This window comes from Electrona antarctica (genome assembly GCF_951216825.1).
Source record: "Electrona antarctica genome assembly, chromosome: 22".
Classification (NCBI taxonomy): Eukaryota; Metazoa; Chordata; class Actinopteri; order Myctophiformes; family Myctophidae; genus Electrona; species Electrona antarctica.
The window spans coordinates 12,068,854-12,089,091 of NC_136805.1; the positions used below are offsets into that span (position 1 = coordinate 12,068,854).

A 20,238-nucleotide genomic window follows, 5' to 3' on the forward strand; every position below is an offset into this window, starting at 1 on the left:
GCCTCGGGTATGGGCACTGAGGATGCGGACAAATAGAACATGACAAATCATGTTCTATTTGTCCGCAATTTGTTATTGGGCATTTAGTACTGATTCAGTTCTACCTGCTTCGTTCCGCCTCTCATCAAGCTCAGCCAATCATTGGGAGAAGGCTGTCCACCTGCACACTATTTAAGAACTGCTATCAGCTGTGTGCGTTGGTAGTGTGTTTGAAAATTGACTGAGTACGTCGCGACACCCCACATAGGTGATTTCATCCACCCCACATATGTGATTTCATCCACCCCACATAGGTGATTTCATCCACCCCACATATGTGATTTCATCCACCCCACATAGGTGATTTCATCCACCCCACATATGTGATTTCATCCACCCCACATATGTGATTTCATCCACCCCACATAGGTGATTTCATCCACCCCACATAGGTGATTTCATCCACCCCACATAGGTGATTTCATCCACCCCACATAGGTGATTTCATCCACCCCACATAGGTGATTTCATCCACCCCACATAGGTGATTTCATCCACCCCACATAGGTGATTTCATCCACCCCACTTTTGACCACCCGACTGACTGTTTTTTTGCTTGTTTTTTTCCACTTGGACGTCAGCAACAACTCAGTTTCCTCTATTATATGAAAGCCTTTTATTGGCCCATGTAAGATTGATTGAACGGCAACGGAGCCATTTTTGCCTAGCCAAAGCATGCCTACCTGGGAATTTTGGCCGCGAATTGGCTAAAATAGAACAAAATAAATAAATTAAACACATACATTCGGCGTGCGGCCGCCCCCCGTAAGGTGGGGTGTACTTAAAGTTAGGTTAAGAGTATTGTTGATTGTTTATTGATTTGCACCATGCAGGGCATATTTTCTGTGTCGGTTTAAGTTTAAAGTCATCTCTTGAAATATATCCATTTATACATTTATATTTACTTTGGTTGGGAATCCGTTAAAATACCATATATTGCAGTAAATCATGGTTGTCTAAAGAGTTTTGGCTTTTAAATGTAAATTGCACGTGAACTCTTTAAAAATAACCTTATCAAAGGGCAGAAAATAAACAACGGTTCACTTTTCAGTCGCAATCCTTTATTCCCCCGAGACCTACAAGGATTGTAACAAATACACAGAACACAATGTTACCTGTACCCTTGGTATTCCCTAGGATCTAACACAATGTTACCTGTACCCTTGGTATTCCCTAGGATCTAACACAATGTTACCTGTACCCTTGGTATTCCCTCTAGGATCTAACACAATGTTACCTGTACCCTTGGTATTCCCTATACACAATGTTACCTGTACCCTTGGTATTCCTCTAGGATCTAACACAATGTTACCTGTACCCTTGGTATTCCCTCTAGAATCTAACACAATGTTACCTGTACCCTTGGTATTCCCTAGGATCTAACACAATGTTACCTGTACCCTTGGTATTCCCTAGGATCTAACACAATGTTACCTGTACCCTTGGTATTCCCTAGGATCTAACACAATGTTACCTGTACCCTTGGTATTCCCTAGGATCTAACACAATGTTACCTGTACCCTTGGTATTCCCTAGGATCTAACACAATGTTACCTGTACCCTTGGTATTCCCTAGGATCTAACACAATGTTACCTGTACCCTTGGTATTCCCTCTAGAATCTAACACAATGTTACCTGTACCCTTGGTATTCCCTAGGATCTAACACAATGTTACCTGTACCCTTGGTATTCCCTCTAGGATCTAACACAATGTTACCTGTACCCTTGGTATTCCCTAGGATCTAACACAATGTTACCTGTACCCTTGGTATTCCCTAGGATCTAACACAATGTTACCTGTACCCTTGGTATTCCCTAGGATCTAACCCAATGTTACCTGTACCCTTGGTATTCCCTAGGATCTAACACAATGTTACCTGTACCCTTGGTATTCATAGGATCTAACACAATGTTACCTGTACCCTTGGTATTCCCTAGGATCTAACACAATGTTACCATGTACCCTTGGTATTCCCTAGGATCTAACACAATGTTACCTCTACCCTTGGTATTCCCTAGGATATAAAGCAATGTTACCTGTACCGTTGGTATTCCCTAGGATCTAACACAATGTTACCTGTACCCTTGGTATTCATAGGATCTAACACAATGTTACCTGTACCCTTGGTATTCCCTAGGATCTAACACAATGTTACCATGTACCCTTGGTATTCCCTAGGATCTAACACAATGTTACCTGTACCCTTGGTATTCCCTAGGATCTAACACAATGTTACCTGTACCCTTGGTATTCATAGGATCTAACACAATGTTACCTGTACCCTTGGTATTCCCTAGGATCTAACACAATGTTACCATGTACCCTTGGTATTCCCTAGGATCTAACACAATGTTACCTGTACCCTTGGTATTCTCTAGGATCTAACACAATGTTACCTGTACCCTTGGTATTCCCTAGGATCTAACACAATGTTACCTGTACCCTTGGTATTCCCTCTAGGATCTAACACAATGTTACCTGTACCCTTGGTATTCCCTATACACAATGTTACCTGTACCCTTGGTATTCCTCTAGGATCTAACACAATGTTACCTGTACCCTTGGTATTCCCTCTAGAATCTAACACAATGTTACCTGTACCCTTGGTATTCCCTAGGATCTAACACAATGTTACCTGTACCCTTGGTATTCCCTCTAGGATCTAACACAATGTTACCATGTACCCTTGGTATTCCCTAGGATCTAACACAATGTTACCTGTACCCTTGGTATTCATAGGATCTAACACAATGTTACCTGTACCCTTGGTATTCCCTAGGATCTAACACAATGTTACCATGTACCCTTGGTATTCCCTAGGATCTAACACAATGTTACCTGTACCCTTGGTATTCCCTAGGATCTAACACAATGTTACCTGTACCCTTGGTATTCATAGGATCTAACACAATGTTACCTGTACCCTTGGTATTCCCTAGGATCTAACACAATGTTACCATGTACCCTTGGTATTCCCTAGGATCTAACACAATGTTACCTGTACCCTTGGTATTCCCTAGGATCTAACACAATGTTACCTGTACCCTTGGTATTCATAGGATCTAACACAATGTTACCTGTACCCTTGGTATTCCCTAGGATCTAACACAATGTTACCATGTACCCTTGGTATTCCCTAGGATCTAACACAATGTTACCTGTACCCTTGGTATTCTCTAGGATCTAACACAATGTTACCTGTACCCTTGGTATTCCCTAGGATCTAACACAATGTTACCTGTACCCTTGGTATTCCCTCTAGGATCTAACACAATGTTACCTGTACCCTTGGTATTCCCTATACACAATGTTACCTGTACCCTTGGTATTCCTCTAGGATCTAACACAATGTTACCTGTACCCTTGGTATTCCCTCTAGAATCTAACACAATGTTACCTGTACCCTTGGTATTCCCTAGGATCTAACACAATGTTACCTGTACCCTTGGTATTCCCTCTAGGATCTAACACAATGTTACCATGTACCCTTGGTATTCCCTAGTATCTAACACAATGTTACCTGTACCCTTGGTATTCTCTAGGATCTAACACAATGTTACCTGTACCCTTGGTATTCCCTAGGATCTAACACAATGTTACCTGTACCCTTGGTATTCCCTCTAGGATCTAACACAATGTTACCTGTACCCTTGGTATTCCCTATACACAATGTTACCTGTACCCTTGGTATTCCTCTAGGATCTAACACAATGTTACCTGTACCCTTGGTATTCCCTCTAGAATCTAACACAATGTTACCTGTACCCTTGGTATTCCCTAGGATCTAACACAATGTTACCTGTACCCTTGGTATTCATAGGATCTAACACAATGTTACCTGTACCCTTGGTATTCCCTAGGATCTAACACAACGTTACCATGTACCCTTGGTATTCCCTAGGATCTAACACAATGTTACCTGTACCCTTGGTATTCTCTAGGATCTAACACAATGTTACCTGTACCCTTGGTATTCCCTAGGATCTAACACAATGTTACCTGTACCCTTGGTATTCCCTCTAGGATCTAACACAATGTTACCTGTACCCTTGGTATTCCCTATACACAATGTTACCTGTACCCTTGGTATTCCTCTAGGATCTAACACAATGTTACCTGTACCCTTGGTATTCCCTCTAGAATCTAACACAATGTTACCTGTACCCTTGGTATTCCCTAGGATCTAACACAATGTTACCTGTACCCTTGGTATTCCCTCTAGGATCTAACACAATGTTACCATGTACCCTTGGTATTCCCTAGTATCTAACACAATGTTACCTGTACCCTTGGTATTCTCTAGGATCTAACACAATGTTACCTGTACCCTTGGTATTCCCTAGGATCTAACACAATGTTACCTGTACCCTTGGTATTCCCTCTAGGATCTAACACAATGTTACCTGTACCCTTGGTATTCCCTATACACAATGTTACCTGTACCCTTGGTATTCCTCTAGGATCTAACACAATGTTACCTGTACCCTTGGTATTCCCTCTAGAATCTAACACAATGTTACCTGTACCCTTGGTATTCCCTAGGATCTAACAATGTTACCTGTACCCTTGGTATTCCCTATACACAATGTTACCTGTACCCTTGGTATTCCCTAGGATCTAACACAATGTTACCTGTACCCTTGGTATTCCCTAGGATCTAACACAATGTTACCTGTACCCATGGTATTCCCTAGGATCTAACACAATGTTACCTGTACCCTTGGTATTCCCTCTAGAACTGAGACCCTGTCCCACATTGTGACTGGCAGGCATCAGTGTTCAAACTGAGACCCTGTCCCACATTGTGACTGGCAGGCATCAGTGTTCAAACTGAGACCCTGTCCCACATTGTGACTGGCAGGCATCAGTGTTCAAACTGAGACCCTGTCCCACATTGTGACTGGCAGGCATCAGTGTTCAAACTGAGACCCTGTCCCACATTGTGACTGGCAGGCATCAGTGTTCAAACTGAGACCCTGTCCCACATTGTGACTGGCAGGCATGAGTGTTCAAACTGAAACCCTGTCCCACATTGTGACTGACAGGCATCATTGTTCAAACTGAGACCCTGTCCCACATTGTGACTGACAGGCATCAGTGTTCAAACTGAGACCCTGTCCCACATTGTGACTGACAGGCATCAGTGTTCAAACTGAGACCCTGTCCCACATTGTGACTGACAGGCATCAGTGTTCAAACTGAGACCCTGTCCCACATTGTGACTGGCAGGCATCAGTGTTCTAATTGAGACCCTGTCCCATATTGTGACTGGCAGGCATGAGTGTTCAAACTGAGACCCTGTCCCACATTGTGACTGGCAGGCATCAGTGTTCAAACTGAGACCCTGTCCCACATTGTGACTGGCAGGCTTCAGTGTTCAAACTGAGACCCTGTCCCACATTGTGACTGGCAGGCTTCAGTGTTCAAACTGAGACCCTGTCCCACATTGTGACTGGCAGGCATCAGTGTTCAAACTGAGACCCTGTCCCACATTGTGACTGGCAGGCATCAGTGTTCAAACTGAGACCCTGTCCCACATTGTGACATGGAAGGCATCAGTGTTCAAACTGAGACCCTGTCCCACATTGTGACTGGCAGGCATCAGTGTTCAAACTGAGACCCTGTCCCACATTGTGACTGGCAGGCATCAGTGTTCAAACTGAGACCCTGTCCCACATTGTGACTGACAGGCATGAGTGTTCAAACTGAGACCCTGTCCCACATTGTGACTGACAGGCATCAGTGTTCAAACTGAGACCCTGTCCCACATTGTGACATGGCATCCATCAGTGTTCAAACTGAGACCCTGTCCCACATTGTGACATGGCAGCCATCAGTGTTCAAACTGAGACCCTGTCCCACATTGTGACTGGCAGGCTTCAGTGTTCAAACGGAGACCCTGTCCCACATTGTGACTGGCAGTCAAATGCTCTAATAGTTAGTCCCCTGGGTAATAGTTCTGTTGTAAATCTCATTCTCTTTTCCTGCAAGATGTGTTTTTAAGCCTGTTAAAATAACATGATAAATATCCCCTACCCCTCTAGACTACAGTAATGAAGTCGGCCATACCACCCATGACCAAAATTAGTATTTTAAAACAAAATGTGAGACACCAGAGAGGTTTAATAACAACATGATGGCCAAGATTAGACTATAGATAGTAAACATAGTTTAGTAAAATAGAACAGAATAATGTCCAGTATTGTCTTGACATAAAATAAGTGATTTATTCCCTGATAGATTAAACAGAACAGTTTACATTAATATGCAGGATGGATGCTACAGACAACATAAAACATTAATATACAGGATGGATGCTACAGACAACATAAAACATTAATATACAGGATGGATGCTACAGACAACATAAAACGTCAATCAATCAATCAAACTTTATTTTTTATAAAGGGGACTGAAATATGCAAATATTTGTCAGCTGGACGATATATCGGTCAGGCCCTAGTTTAGTTTAGTGGCATTTCCTTCTGTACTTAAACCTGAAAACAACGTATAGAAATATATACATGGTAAAATACATTTCAATACAACAAATGAATCAAGACAAATAAACATGAACCTAAACTGATCAACCAATGTAGAAATATGTTCATATTAATACAATAATACAAATGTAGATCTGTACAACTCAAAGTAAAGTTTTAGTGATCTGATTTGAATAGATTGTCAGTACACTGAAAAGAACAACAATGCTCATCACTACTAGTTGTGAGCTTGTAGATCTGCTATTCATCCGCATGACACCGGTGTGTGCAACAAAGTATAACTCAAGCCTAATAAAGTTTTCATCTATGAAACATCTTCATCTCTCACACTCGTCACATCACCAGTGTCTGCCTGGCTGGGAGGAGCTATGCTCATGGTGTCATGTCCTGAAGAGGGCGCTATTGGTCCAGGATGTCTGTTCAGCCAATCTGAGACCTTGGCAGAAGGTGTGTCACCACTCACTGCAACACAAGACACCACACCACCACACATTTACAATTAGAATAAAAACACTGCCACTGCAACACAAGACAACAAACACACAACCACACATTTACAATTAGAATAAAAACAAACCCTCACATTTTGTTCTAAAAGGTGGTATGGCCGACTTACTGGTAGGCCTACTGTAGCCTAGGGGATATTTCTCATGTTAGCCTATTATAACAGGCTTAAAAACACATCTTGCTGGCAAAGAGACAACGAGAGAGCTTTACAACAGAAAGCCAACTATTAGAGGACTGACTATTAATTAGGGCATTTGAACGCTGATGCCTTCCATGTCACAATGTGGGACAGGGTCTCAGTTTGAACGCTGATGCCTTCCATGTCACAATGTGGGACAGGGTCTCAGTTTGAACGCTGATGCCTGTCAGTCACAATGTGGGACAGGGTCTCAGTTTGAACACTGATGCCTGCCAGTCACAATGTGGGACAGGGTCTCAGTTTGAACACTGATACCTGCCAGTCACAATGTGGGACAGGGTCTCAGTTTGAACGCTGATGCCTGTCAAGTCACAATGTGGGACAGGGTCTCAGTTTGAACACTGATGCCTGCCAGTCACAATGTGGGACAGGGTCTCAGTTTGAACACTGATGCCTGCCAGTCACAATGTGGGACAGGGTCTCAGTTTGAACACTGATGCCTGCCAGTCACAATGTGGGACAGGGTCTCAGTTTGAACACTGATGCCTGCCAGTCACAATGTGGGACAGGGTCTCAGTTTGAACACTGATGCCTGCCAGTCACAATGTGGGACAGGGTCTCAGTTTGTGGGACGCTTGAAAAGTCTTGGAAATGAGGGACTTCACGCAACGGCCGGGGGACATCTGGTCACCCTAAATATTCATCTCAGAGCAGCCTACTAATAATTCTTTAATGAAAATGAATCCCATCTTGTTATTTTATGAAATGCATGAACACACATTTTAGTAAGTAATGTGTGTCCACATACAGTAAGAGGACAACAGTAAGACTCACTACTTGGTTCTTGTGGCTCCGTCATCACAAACGTCAACATCGTCTCGATCAGCTCCTCCTCTCTCTTCTTCCATTCTTCTGCTGTTAGAGTTTTCCTCCTGACTCCTGTCAGTCTCTCAAACAGAGTCTTCTGTCGTGTCTCCTTGTCACAATATCAACAGGAAAGAGAGGGAACATTGTAATTAGTGAAAAAGCGCAAATATCATCCCGATATATCAGATAGATGGTATATCAATCATCAGTACTTAAATCTGATTTATCTTCCTATATAAAAACAACAATGGAAAAATATGATCAATTGCATTTTCATTTGTAACCAAAGCTCTTAGTTATCAACAAAGTGTTATGCTATGTTGATTAATGTAATACATAGACCACAATGGAAACACTTACATCAGACTCTGCCTGGCTTGAAACGACACTCATGGTGTCAAATCCTGAAGAGCGAGTTCCTCCACTCACTGGAACACAAGACAACAGACAGCAACACATTTACACTGACAATATAAACACACTCACTGGAACACAAGACAACAGACAGCAACACATTTACACTGACAATATAAACACACTCACTGGAACACAAGACAACAGACAGCAACACATTTACACTGACAATATAAACACACTCACTGGAACACAAGACAACAGACAGCAACACATTTACACTGACAATATAAACACACTCACTGGAAGGAACACAAGACAACAGACAGCAACATATTTACACTGACAATATAAACACACTCACTAGAACAACAGACAGCAACACATTTACACTGACAATATAAACACACTCACTAGAACACAAGACAACAGACAGCAACACATTTACACTGACAATATAAACACACTCACTAGAACACAAGAAAACAGACAGCAACACATTTTCACTGACGACATGAACCATGATGTCATTTTGACCGTGACCTCAACTTCCACGCAAAAGTTCACTACAAAAGTTCAGTCATTTTATACACATGCACACACAAACACACACGGGCACGATTACATAATCATTGATTATTTGTTTCCTAAATGAATGCCATAAGTAGTCTGGCTGTGTGTTTTATAACTATTGAACCAATAAAAAGTATTAACAACAGCTGTGACTAAATAATTACTACCCATTGAAACACAGCCTCTTTTTATTTCCTGAAAAGTAATATTATTGGACATACAGTACAGGTTTCCATCTGACAGTGATGACATCATGATGTAAACAGGATATTGATACTCACTACTCGGAGGAAGGCAAACCTTGCTGTTCCTTCTCCTGACAGCTGGCAGGGTTGATTCTTCTAGCCCCGTCACCACAGACTGAAAATACAATGAAACATAAAGTAAAGATAAAGAACTTAAATGTTTGATTAATGTCAGACTAAAGTTTCATCTATGAAACATCTTCCTCTCTCACACTTACATCAGCATCAGTGAAGGTTGGAGCTCCACTGGCGGTGTCATATCCTGAAGAGCGAGTTCCTCCACTCACTGGAACACAAGACAACAGACAGCAACACATTTACACTGACAATATAAACACACTCACTGGAACACAAGACAACAGACAGCAACACATTTACACTGACAATATAAACACACTCACTGGAACACAAGACAACAGACAGCAACACATTTACACTGACAATATAAACACACTCACTGGAACACAAGACAACAGACAGCAACACATTTACACTGACAATATAAACACACTCACTGGAACACAAGACAACAGACAGCAACACATTTACACTGACAATATAAACACACTCACTGGAACACAAGACAACAGACAGCAACACATTTACACTGACAATATAAACACACTCACTGGAACACAAGACAACAGACAGCAACACATTTTCACTGACGACATGAACCATGATGTCATTTTGACCGTGACCTCAACTTCCACGCAAAAGTTCACTACAAAAGTTCAGTCATTTTATACACATGCACACACAAACACACACGGGCACGATTACATAATCATTGATTATTTGTTTCCTAAATGAATGCCATAAGTAGTCTGGCTGTGTGTTTTATAACTATTTAACCAATAAAAAGTATTAACAACAGCTGTGACTAAATAATTACTACCCATTGAAACACAGCCTCTTTTTATTTCCTGAAAAGTAATATTATTGGACATACAGTACAGGTTTCCATCTGACAGTGATGACATCATGATGTAAACAGGATATTGATACTCACTACTCGGAGGAAGGCAAACCTTGCTGTTCCTTCTCCTGACAGCTGGCAGGGTTGATTCTTCTAGCCCCGTCACCACAGACTGAAAATACAATGAAACATAAAGTAAAGATAAAGAACTTAAATGTTTGATTAATGTCAGACTAAAGTTTCATCTATGAAACATCTTCCTCTCTCACACTTACATCAGCATCAGTGAAGGTTGGAGCTCCACTGGCGATGCCATATCCTGAAGAGCGAGTTCCTCCACTCACTGGAACACAAGACAACAGACAGCAACACATTTACACTGACAATATAAACACACTCACTGGAACACAAGACAACAGACAGCAACACATTTACACTGACAATATAAACACACTCACTGGAACACAAGACAACAGACAGCAACACATTTACACTGACAATATAAACACACTCACTGGAACACAAAACAACAGACAGCAACACATTTACACTGACAATATAAACACACTCACTGGAACACAAGACAACAGACAGCAACACGTTTACACTGACAATATAAACACACTCACTGGAACACAAGACAACAGACAGCAACACATTTACACTGACAATATAAACACTCACTGGAACACAAGACAACAGACAGCAACACATTTACACTGACAATATAAACACACTCACTGGAACACAAGACAACAGACAGCAACACATTTACACTGACAATATAAACACGCACTGGAACACAAGACAACAGACAGCAACACATTTACACTGACAATATAAACACACTCACTGGAACACAAGACAACAGACAGCAACACATTTACACTGACAATATAAACACACTCACTGGAACACAAGACAACAGACAGCAACACATTTACACTGACAATATAAACACACTCACTGGAACACAAGACAACAGACAGCAACACATTTACACTGACAATATAAACACACTCACTGGAACACAAGACAACAGACAGCAACACATTTACACTGACAATATAAACACACTCACTGGAACACAAGACAACAGACAGCAACACATTTACACTGACAATATAAAATTAAAAACAACTGGATGTGAAAACCCTACATGACACTGTTCCTCTTGACCTCTTACACACAAAAGGTCATCACACGCACGCACGAATGCGCGCACGTGCGTGCGCACGTGCGTGCACACACACGCGCATGCAAGCAAACACGCAGGAACAATGCCAATATGCTGCAGACAGGATATTGATACTCACAGTCACTACTCTGAGGAAGGTGATCCATGCTGTTCCTTCTCCTGACAGCTGGCAGGGTTGGTTCTTCTGGCTCCGTCGTCACAGACCTCCTCATCCTCTCTATCATCTCCTGCTCTCTCTTCTTCCATTGTTCTTCTGTTCTTCCTCTCAGTCTTTTAATGAGTGTCATCTGTCCAAAGTGTCCTCTGTCCCTCATCACCATGTCTTCTATTTTCTCTATCAGCTCTGTGACTTCTGAAATGTCCCACTTGACACCATGCAGAACATGGTACCTGTAGCCACATTTCTCCAGGATCCACCTCAGAGGTTCTCCTTCAGCCTCGATGTACTCCTCAACACGTCTCCCTCCCAGCCAGTATCCCCACGTGAACAGAACCAGAGCGCGTCTCCAGACTCTGTCCCCCAGCAGCTCCATGTGTTCCCCTACTGATCTCCTGTCAGCTTCACAGAAACTGGACTTGACATCGACAGTCACCAGGACAGCGTGGGGTCCAGGAGAACACAGAGTCACACAGTGTAGAAGGACGTCTTTGGTCTTCTGTGATGGAGGTGTAGTCGACCAGCCTGGACAGTTCACCACACTCACTGTTCTGTCAGCAACTCGTCTCTGTTGTCTGACACCTTCTGTCAGTTTAGTCTGGGTTTTAAACTCCTGGAATATGAAGTTTACTGTATGTTAGTCATAATAATCAAAACATTCACTCTATTCTGTCCTCACTGGAGTTGCTCTTAAATCTTAACAGAAATTAACTCACTGAATGTATTATTCTCATTTTCTTTGTCTAACAGTGACAGTAATATGTGATTAATATTGTGCCATAATCTGAATTCTGGAACTGAAAAATCTCTAAAAGTTTAAACTGTGTTTGAAAGCTGTTAATTTGACATTCTATCTTCACCACAGGATATGTTCATTGCAGTTTATTAACTCATTAAGATGCTGATTCTACAAATACCTTCTAAATTGGTAGTTCTCACATTATGAAGATAAAAAATAAATAAAAAAATCACACCCGTGTGAACTGAGTGGTGTAAGGTCTTATATAGCCTGATCAGCTGTGGTCTGACGTAATGTCTGAGGTAATGAAATCACACCCGGGTGAACTGGGTGACCGTAGCAACCATGCTCATTTTTTGAGCACAGACAGACAGACACGTATACTAACAAAGCCAGTTGTAGGAGTGGTTTACACCACTCAAAAATAGAAATAGCAGAAGTGACACACAATGAGCTTGTACATCTGCTATTTTTATTCGCCGACACACAAATCTCAAATGACGTCACAGATGATTTCCTGTTCATTGGGAGATGAACATGTGTGTATTGATCACTGACACTTCACTGATCACATGATAAATTAACATTCATGACAGCAGATATATATATATATATATATATATAGTATAGTATAATATTTTATTATATACTGTTACATTATCTTCAGAAAACATATTTGATTTCTTTACTGTTTATTAACTTAGAGTGAAGTCATTCATATAATATTACTCACCTTGAATTGTTTAAACACAACATCCTGCAGTATGATATCTCCAGCACTGCTTCTCTGATCCTGTTCTCCACCAACCAGCATCACCTTCACCTCTGGTAGACTCTGATGTTCTCCTGACGCACGCACGCACACACACACACACACACACACATTATTGATGCTTTAATGCATGCAGAGGTTCCCAACCACTGGTACGCGGGACATGTCCCACTGGTACTCGGGACATGTCCCCACAGGTACCCCCCCCCCCACACACACACACACACACACACACACACACACACACACACACACACACACACACACACACACACACACACACACACACACACACACACACACACACACACACACACACACACACACACACACACACACACACACACACACACACACACACACACACACACACACACACACACACACACACAGGGAATCCCAAGTTTTCCCGACGGTGAATCTCTAACCGTGCGTCACCAGGATCAATGATATAACATTGTGTTGTGATATAATAATATAGCAGCAGGTCGGCTACTTGAGGCCAGTCGTGTTTTGGTAGATGATGTGAGACCGTGACATCAATGCTGTTTAAACTAATGTTTTTGTTTGTTTATTTACACATTATCTTTTCTATTAATATGTGGGATTCACTCACACACACACACACACACACACACACACACACACACACACACACACACACACACACACACACACACACACACACACACACACACACACACACACACACACACACACACACACACACACACACACACACACACACACACACACACACACACACACACACACACACACACACCTTCAAACAGAGCTTTCAGAGCAGTTCTTTGTCTCTGTATCTTGGTCATCAATGTGTGGACATGTTCCTCTCTGATCTTCTTCCTCTCTGAAACATCTCCACCATCTTCATAGTGTCCACCTCCGTTTCCTGCCACCATCTCCTCCATCTTCTGCAGCAGCTCTGTGACCTGAGTGTCATCTGTCTTCTGATTGTTGAAGACATGGTACCTGTTCCCACATGTTTCAACAAGCCAGCGGAGGTCTTCTCCTTCAGCCTCGATGTGCTGCTCGATGCTTCTGTCTCCCAGACGGTCTCCATGGGTGAACAGGACTATAGCATGACTCCACACGCTCTGTGACAGAAGGGTCATGTGTTCCTCTACTGCTACTCTCTGTGCTTTGGTGAATGCTTCACAAAGAGGAACGGCCAGAAGGACAGCATGTGGTCCAGGAGGACAGAGAGGCACACTGTCCTGGATCTCCAGTTTGTCCATCTCTGAGGTGTCCTGTAGTGGACGGTTGTAGAACCAGCCTGGTGAGTCCACCACTGTCACATGTCTCCCTGCTACGCTACCCTGTCTCACCTCACACTGTGTTGACCTCTGACCTTTCTGACTAACTTTTAAACCACTTCCTCCCAGAATGGTGTTTCCTGCTGAACTCTTCCCAGATTTCTCCTGTCCCAAGAGCAGAATCCTGAGGTCAGTCAGTCCTGTCAGAGAAAACATTGTTTACTTTCACTTTGACAGCTTCTTATTTAAAAACTGGAGACATTATTATTTCATAATTCATCGCACTACAAATAGCAAAAATATATCAGATCTACAAGCTCACAATTAACACAATATGTTGTGTTGTGAGCTTGTAGATCTGTTTGGGAATGTTCCCCTACTGTGTAATGACATGCCCATATTAGGAATGATTAAAGAACCAGGATACAATGTCCAGGAAATGATATGTTGTTCTTAATATCTAATAATCTAAACTGCAGAAAGGTGTGTTCAGTGTACAGTTCAGTACAAATTCCACCAGGAGACATCATAGAATAATAATGTACGAAAATTACTACTTAGACTGTGTGTGTGTGTGTGTGTGTGTGTGTGTGTGTGTGTGTGTGTGTGTGTGTGTACCAGTATCTTTTGGAAGTCCAGTGGTTCGTTTCAGAGAGTCTGTCCTCCTTTGTTCTGCTCTTCTGCTGATAGTTCTCTCCTTCTCCTTCAGTTCCTCTGAGACGTGTTCTTCTGTCTCATAGTGACCACCACTACTCTTCACCATCTGATCTATCTTCTCCATCAGCTGTGTGACCTGACTACCATCTCCTCTGTCACTGATGTTAAGAACATGGAAGCGACCTTCACATTTCTCAGTGAGATATCTTAAGTCAGGGTTAGATCTAATGAGATCAGGTCTCATGTTGGTTTTATCAGCTACAGTGAACACCATAATAGCACGTTTCCACACTCGGTCACTGAGAAGAAGACTCACATGCTCCTCTGCTGACAGATATGTTCCTACATGACAGATATGTTCCAATGGCAGCACTAGGACAAAGGCATGTGGTCCTGGAGGACACAGACTCACACTCTTTTGGATTTCTAACTGGGTCAGTTTTGGGGTCAGATCTAGGGGCGAATTAGACACCCATCCTGGAGTGTCGACCACACTGACCTGTCTCCCTGACACTAATTCTTGTCTCATGACACTCTTAGTTGTGTTTGTTTTAAAACCATCTCTGCCCAGGATGAGGTTTCCTACTGAACTCTTTCCACTGGGTCCACCTTCCCACCTTCTTCCCCCGATCAGAACAATGCTCAGTTCTGACGGCTCGCTGTTCTTCCCTGGTTGGAGAAATAAACATAATATTCATAAAAATCACAGATGTGACTAAACCAGTATCAGTTTAACACCATACTACATAATCCCCTTTTTTATAGCTCAAGCTTTCAACCAACATTTCTCCTCAGTCTGTACTCCTACATCTGATCCCTATGTTCTCACCAATACACCACCTTGCCACAGCACATTCTCTTTCAGGAGAATTACTCCTGTTGAAGTCCTGAATGCAATTAAGGACCTCAAAGTCTGCAGCAGTCCTGGCTTAGATGGCGTCGAAGCCAAATTTCTCAAACTTGCTCAACACATTCTCATGTACCCTCTCTGCAACCTTTTTAATTTATCTCTTTCAACCCATGACATACCCTCCATCTGGAAATGGTCACGTATCACCCCACTCTACAAAGCAGGTAATCAACTTGATCCCAACAACTACAGACCAATTTCAATTATCTGTTCAATAGCAAAAGTTTTCGAAAGATGAATTTACAATCAACTGTCCAATTATCTTTCCAAATACAACATTCTCTCACCTGTTCAATCTGGTTTTCGTCCAAATCATTCTACAACTACTGCTCTACTGAAACTCACCAATGACATACACTCTGCCTCTGCTAATCGGAAACTCACTGGTGCAATCTTTATTGATCTAACCAAGGCATTTGATCTAGTTGACCACTACCTCCTACTAGACAAACGCCACTCTATTGGCATGTCACGTAATGCCTTACTCTGGTTCAACTCCTATTTGCACAATAGAAAACACTGTGTTGTCATTCAGGGCAGTAAATCCGATCTAGCAGTACAGGAACGTGGTGTGCCACAGGGCTCAACCCTAGGCCCACTTCTATTCTCCATCTTTATTAATGATCTTCCCTCAATTTTCTCTGGTTGTAACGTTCAACTCTACACTGATGATACTGTCATATACACTTCACAAACTAACTTTTCACAAACTCTGTCGACATTGCAACTACATTTTAATTATCTTGAATCATGGCTTGTATCTAATAAATTACTTATCAACAAAACCAAAACAAACACTATGCTCTTCGGGACTAATCAAAACATTAAAGCACAAACTAACAATCATTCATTAAATATATCCTGTCTTGATGGTACACAACTGGACAGAGTTGAACAATGCAAATATCTTGGTCTCTGGCTCGATTCAAATCTATCATTTAAATGTCATATAGATAACATTGTCCGGAAAATCAACTTTAGTACTGGTGTTCTATATCGTAATAGAAACTGTTTTTCTTTTACAGTAAGAAAAAAACTAGTTCAACAACTCATACTACCAATTCTTGACTATGCATATGTAGTTTATCAGACTGCCACTAAAACAAACCTTCTTCCCTTGAACTCAGTATATAACCGTTTATGCAGATTTGTCCTTGACTGCCCATATTTGACCCACCACTGTACCTTGTATGAAAACCTCAACTTACCATCTCCCACCTCAAGAAGACAGCAGTACTGGCTGCAGTTCATCTTTAAATGCATTCATTTCAATTATCCACAGTATTTAAAACAGCTTATGATACCATACACTTCTACACATCAACTTAGACATTGCTCACAGATTTACTTTAATATACCCACATCAGTTGGCAAAAAATCATTCATGTTCAAAGCTCCTTGTGACTGGAACAATCTACCTGTCCATATACGTTCAATAACATCTTTTCATTTGTTTAAAACTATGCTGTCCTCTCATCTTGAGACTACCTGTTCATGTTTTCACTAATCATCACTTTAACAGATCCATGATGCAATGATCCATGTGTTATGTCTACGTTATGTCCATGTTATGTGAAATGTTGTTTTGTTTTTGTTTTTTGTTTTTCCTGTTTGTTTTTTGTTTATCTATGAATTGTATTGTTTTGTCTTGTCTCGTTTTTGTCTGGTTGAATGGTCTGTAAAAAGTGTCTTTATGTATGAAGTGCACTTTGTGAATCGCGGACCCCCTTGAAAACGAGATGATTCATCTCAAGGGATTGTTCCTAATAAAGAACATTTCAGAATAGTTTGTTGGTTTCATCTGATTTAGACCTGAGGCCGATTCTACAAATGCATTCTAAATCAGTAGTTCTGAAACGTTTTCCAGTCAAGGACACCCAGAATTATATGTATTTGCTGCAGATCTCCCCCCTGCTCCATCGGAAAATATCTTTCCAGGGACCCCCAGAAGAGAGGATTTGTGTTAAAATATTCCACATTTTTATTATTCCACATTTTTCAAACACTCAACACTGAGGCGTGGCACAAAATGACATGCTGTGAGCTTGTAGATCTGCTATGCTATAGATCTGCTATGCTGTAGATCTGCTATGCTATACATCTGCTATGCTATAGATCTGCTATGCTATAGATCTGCTATGCTAGAACCTCTGTTCTAAATCCTAAGAGTTGTCTGATAAAACTACATTGCTATCCAGTATATATAGGCCTATATATACGTTTAGCTGAACTCTAAAAGCACACAGATCCTTTCCCAGTTCTAAAGGGTTGATAGAACTCACCAGTGATGGAAGCTGAGGTTCCACTGGCCATCCTGTCTACAGCTGTTGGTTGAACTGTAAAACATTAACATAACATACAGTAAGTTACAATAATCTGCTGTTATTATAGGTTTGTTGTTAGGTTAGTTTATTTTGGTCCTTTTGACAAACATGTAGTACAGACTAGTACATAAGGCAATTTTCAAAGAAAAAAAGAAAGAAGGTCCCAAAAGTTATAGGCTGAAGCTAAGAAGCTTATTTTTGACTACCCCATTTAAAGATATAAATCATTAAACATAAATATATCTGAATGCACGCACGCACGCACACACGCACGCACGCACGCACGCACGCACGCACGCACGCACGCACGCACGCACGCACGCACACACGCACGCACGCACGCACACACACACACACTTGTTAACAAGCCTGTCTTGTTGTTCTAACCTCGTATCCATTAATTACAAAAAAAGTCATGAAAATAGCAGATTTACAAGCTCAATACACGTAGTATCGCAACGCATTGTGAGCTTTTAGATCTGCTATTTTCCGTTAACAAGCCTGTCTTGTTGTTCTAACCTCGTATCCATTAATTACAAAAAAGTCATGAAAATAGCAGATTTACAAGCTCAATACACGTAGTATCGCAACGCATTGTGAGCTTTTAGATCTGCTATTTTCCGTTAGTTTCCAGGGACACATGACGGCCCAGTGATGATACTACGATGTGATTGGACACTAGACTGGCACAGTGATGTTACTACGATGTGATTGGACACTAGACTGGCACAGTGATGTTACTACGATGTGATTGGACACTAGACTGGCACAGTGATGTTACTACGATGTGATTGGACACTAGACTGGCCCAGTGATGTTACTACGATTGGACACTAGACGTGAGTGGACGACCCAATAAAGCAGTGGTTTTCAACCCTTTTCATATCAAGGCCCATTATTTATTGGGTATTTGAGCCACGGAACCATGATGAGATTTAGCCTCTCAGATCCAAATGCAGATGTGTAACAAATTCATTTAACTATTGATTGAGAGTGTAACATTTTACACTCTATTTGTCTTTATAATTTTTTATCCCACGATTTTGCAACCCATTTTTTCACCCAGTGTCAATTATCTAATGTAATCCTGGGCGCTACACTTCCTCTGCCAACCTGGGGGGCAGTGGACTGACCTCATGCTTCCTTCTATGCATGAGGAGTCCTGCTTCTTTTCAAATTCAATCGCTTAATTCAGCGGTGAGTTATCTCATGATAATGACCGCTCCACTGTATAATGACCGCTGCCTAATCAAACAATCTGAGCACCACCAACTGCCGTTTCCAACATAACAGCCATGTAAACACACACACTAGTGACTCAGAAAACAAGGAAGTGAGTTGATCAAATAGAATCCATTTTCGGGTCCTGCTTCGTCTATTTCTCGCTGAAATGTTTTCAAAAACATTTTTAAGAGCAATGTTTAGCTGTAAATTACATTTTGTAATGTAATTTACAGCTAAACATTGCTCTTAAAAATGTTTTTGAAAACATGTTAGCCATGTAATAAGCGGGATAATATCTGGCTAGGTGGTCATTGTCGGGAGATAATTCACCTTCAGGTGGTTAAACTCCCTGGTTAAACTCCCTGTCGGTATTTGTACTGTTGTTGTTCAAAGATGTTCTCATAGTCAGAATGCTTACCTGCCAACGTGTCATTGAAGTCACAAGTCCTGACGGGTCCTAGCCTCGGTCCCAGGCTTACTTTTCTGCGAAAAGAAGAAAGAAGAAAAAAACGGCAGGTTACAACACTTTTTTTGTTGTTTTTCTTCTTTGTAATTATTTGTTTGGTCCAAAATATTGTTTGTGTTGTCATGAGTTGTCACGACTCGAGTTGGCTCCGCGGCGTAACCTATGGGCGTAACCGTCTTTAAATAAATACTTGGGTTTCATTTCCTGGTCCAGGGTAGGAGGCGGGACTGCGATAAACTGTGTAACTTCACTGTAGGCCAGTGGTTCCCAATGTGGGGGCCGGGGACCGCCAGGGGCCCTTGAGGGAGTTCCAGGGGGTCCCCAGCTAAATGATAGTTTGGAACCAAATGGACCCTCATGGGTCTG

The 20,238-nt window shown here is 41.7% G+C and overlaps 1 protein-coding gene across 1 annotated transcript; it reads right to left on the minus strand.

Moving 5' to 3' along the window:
* Positions 1-6,278: 6,278 nt before the first annotated feature.
* On the minus strand, positions 6,279-19,872 carry LOC306915460 (GTPase IMAP family member 8-like). Its single transcript, XM_079492793.1, has 13 exons — positions 19,825-19,872; positions 18,141-18,194; positions 14,910-15,617; positions 13,799-14,491; positions 12,976-13,088; positions 11,465-12,116; positions 10,424-10,491; positions 10,242-10,320; positions 9,448-9,515; positions 9,266-9,344; positions 8,418-8,485; positions 8,025-8,166; positions 6,279-7,006 (listed from the first exon to the last, which is right to left on the minus strand). The coding sequence occupies exons 2-13, from the start codon at positions 18,169-18,171 to the stop codon at positions 6,849-6,851; spliced, it is 2,859 nt and encodes a 952-aa protein (XP_079348919.1). The 5' UTR covers positions 18,172-18,194; positions 19,825-19,872; the 3' UTR covers positions 6,279-6,848.
* Between the last annotated feature and the right edge of the window lie 366 nt (positions 19,873-20,238).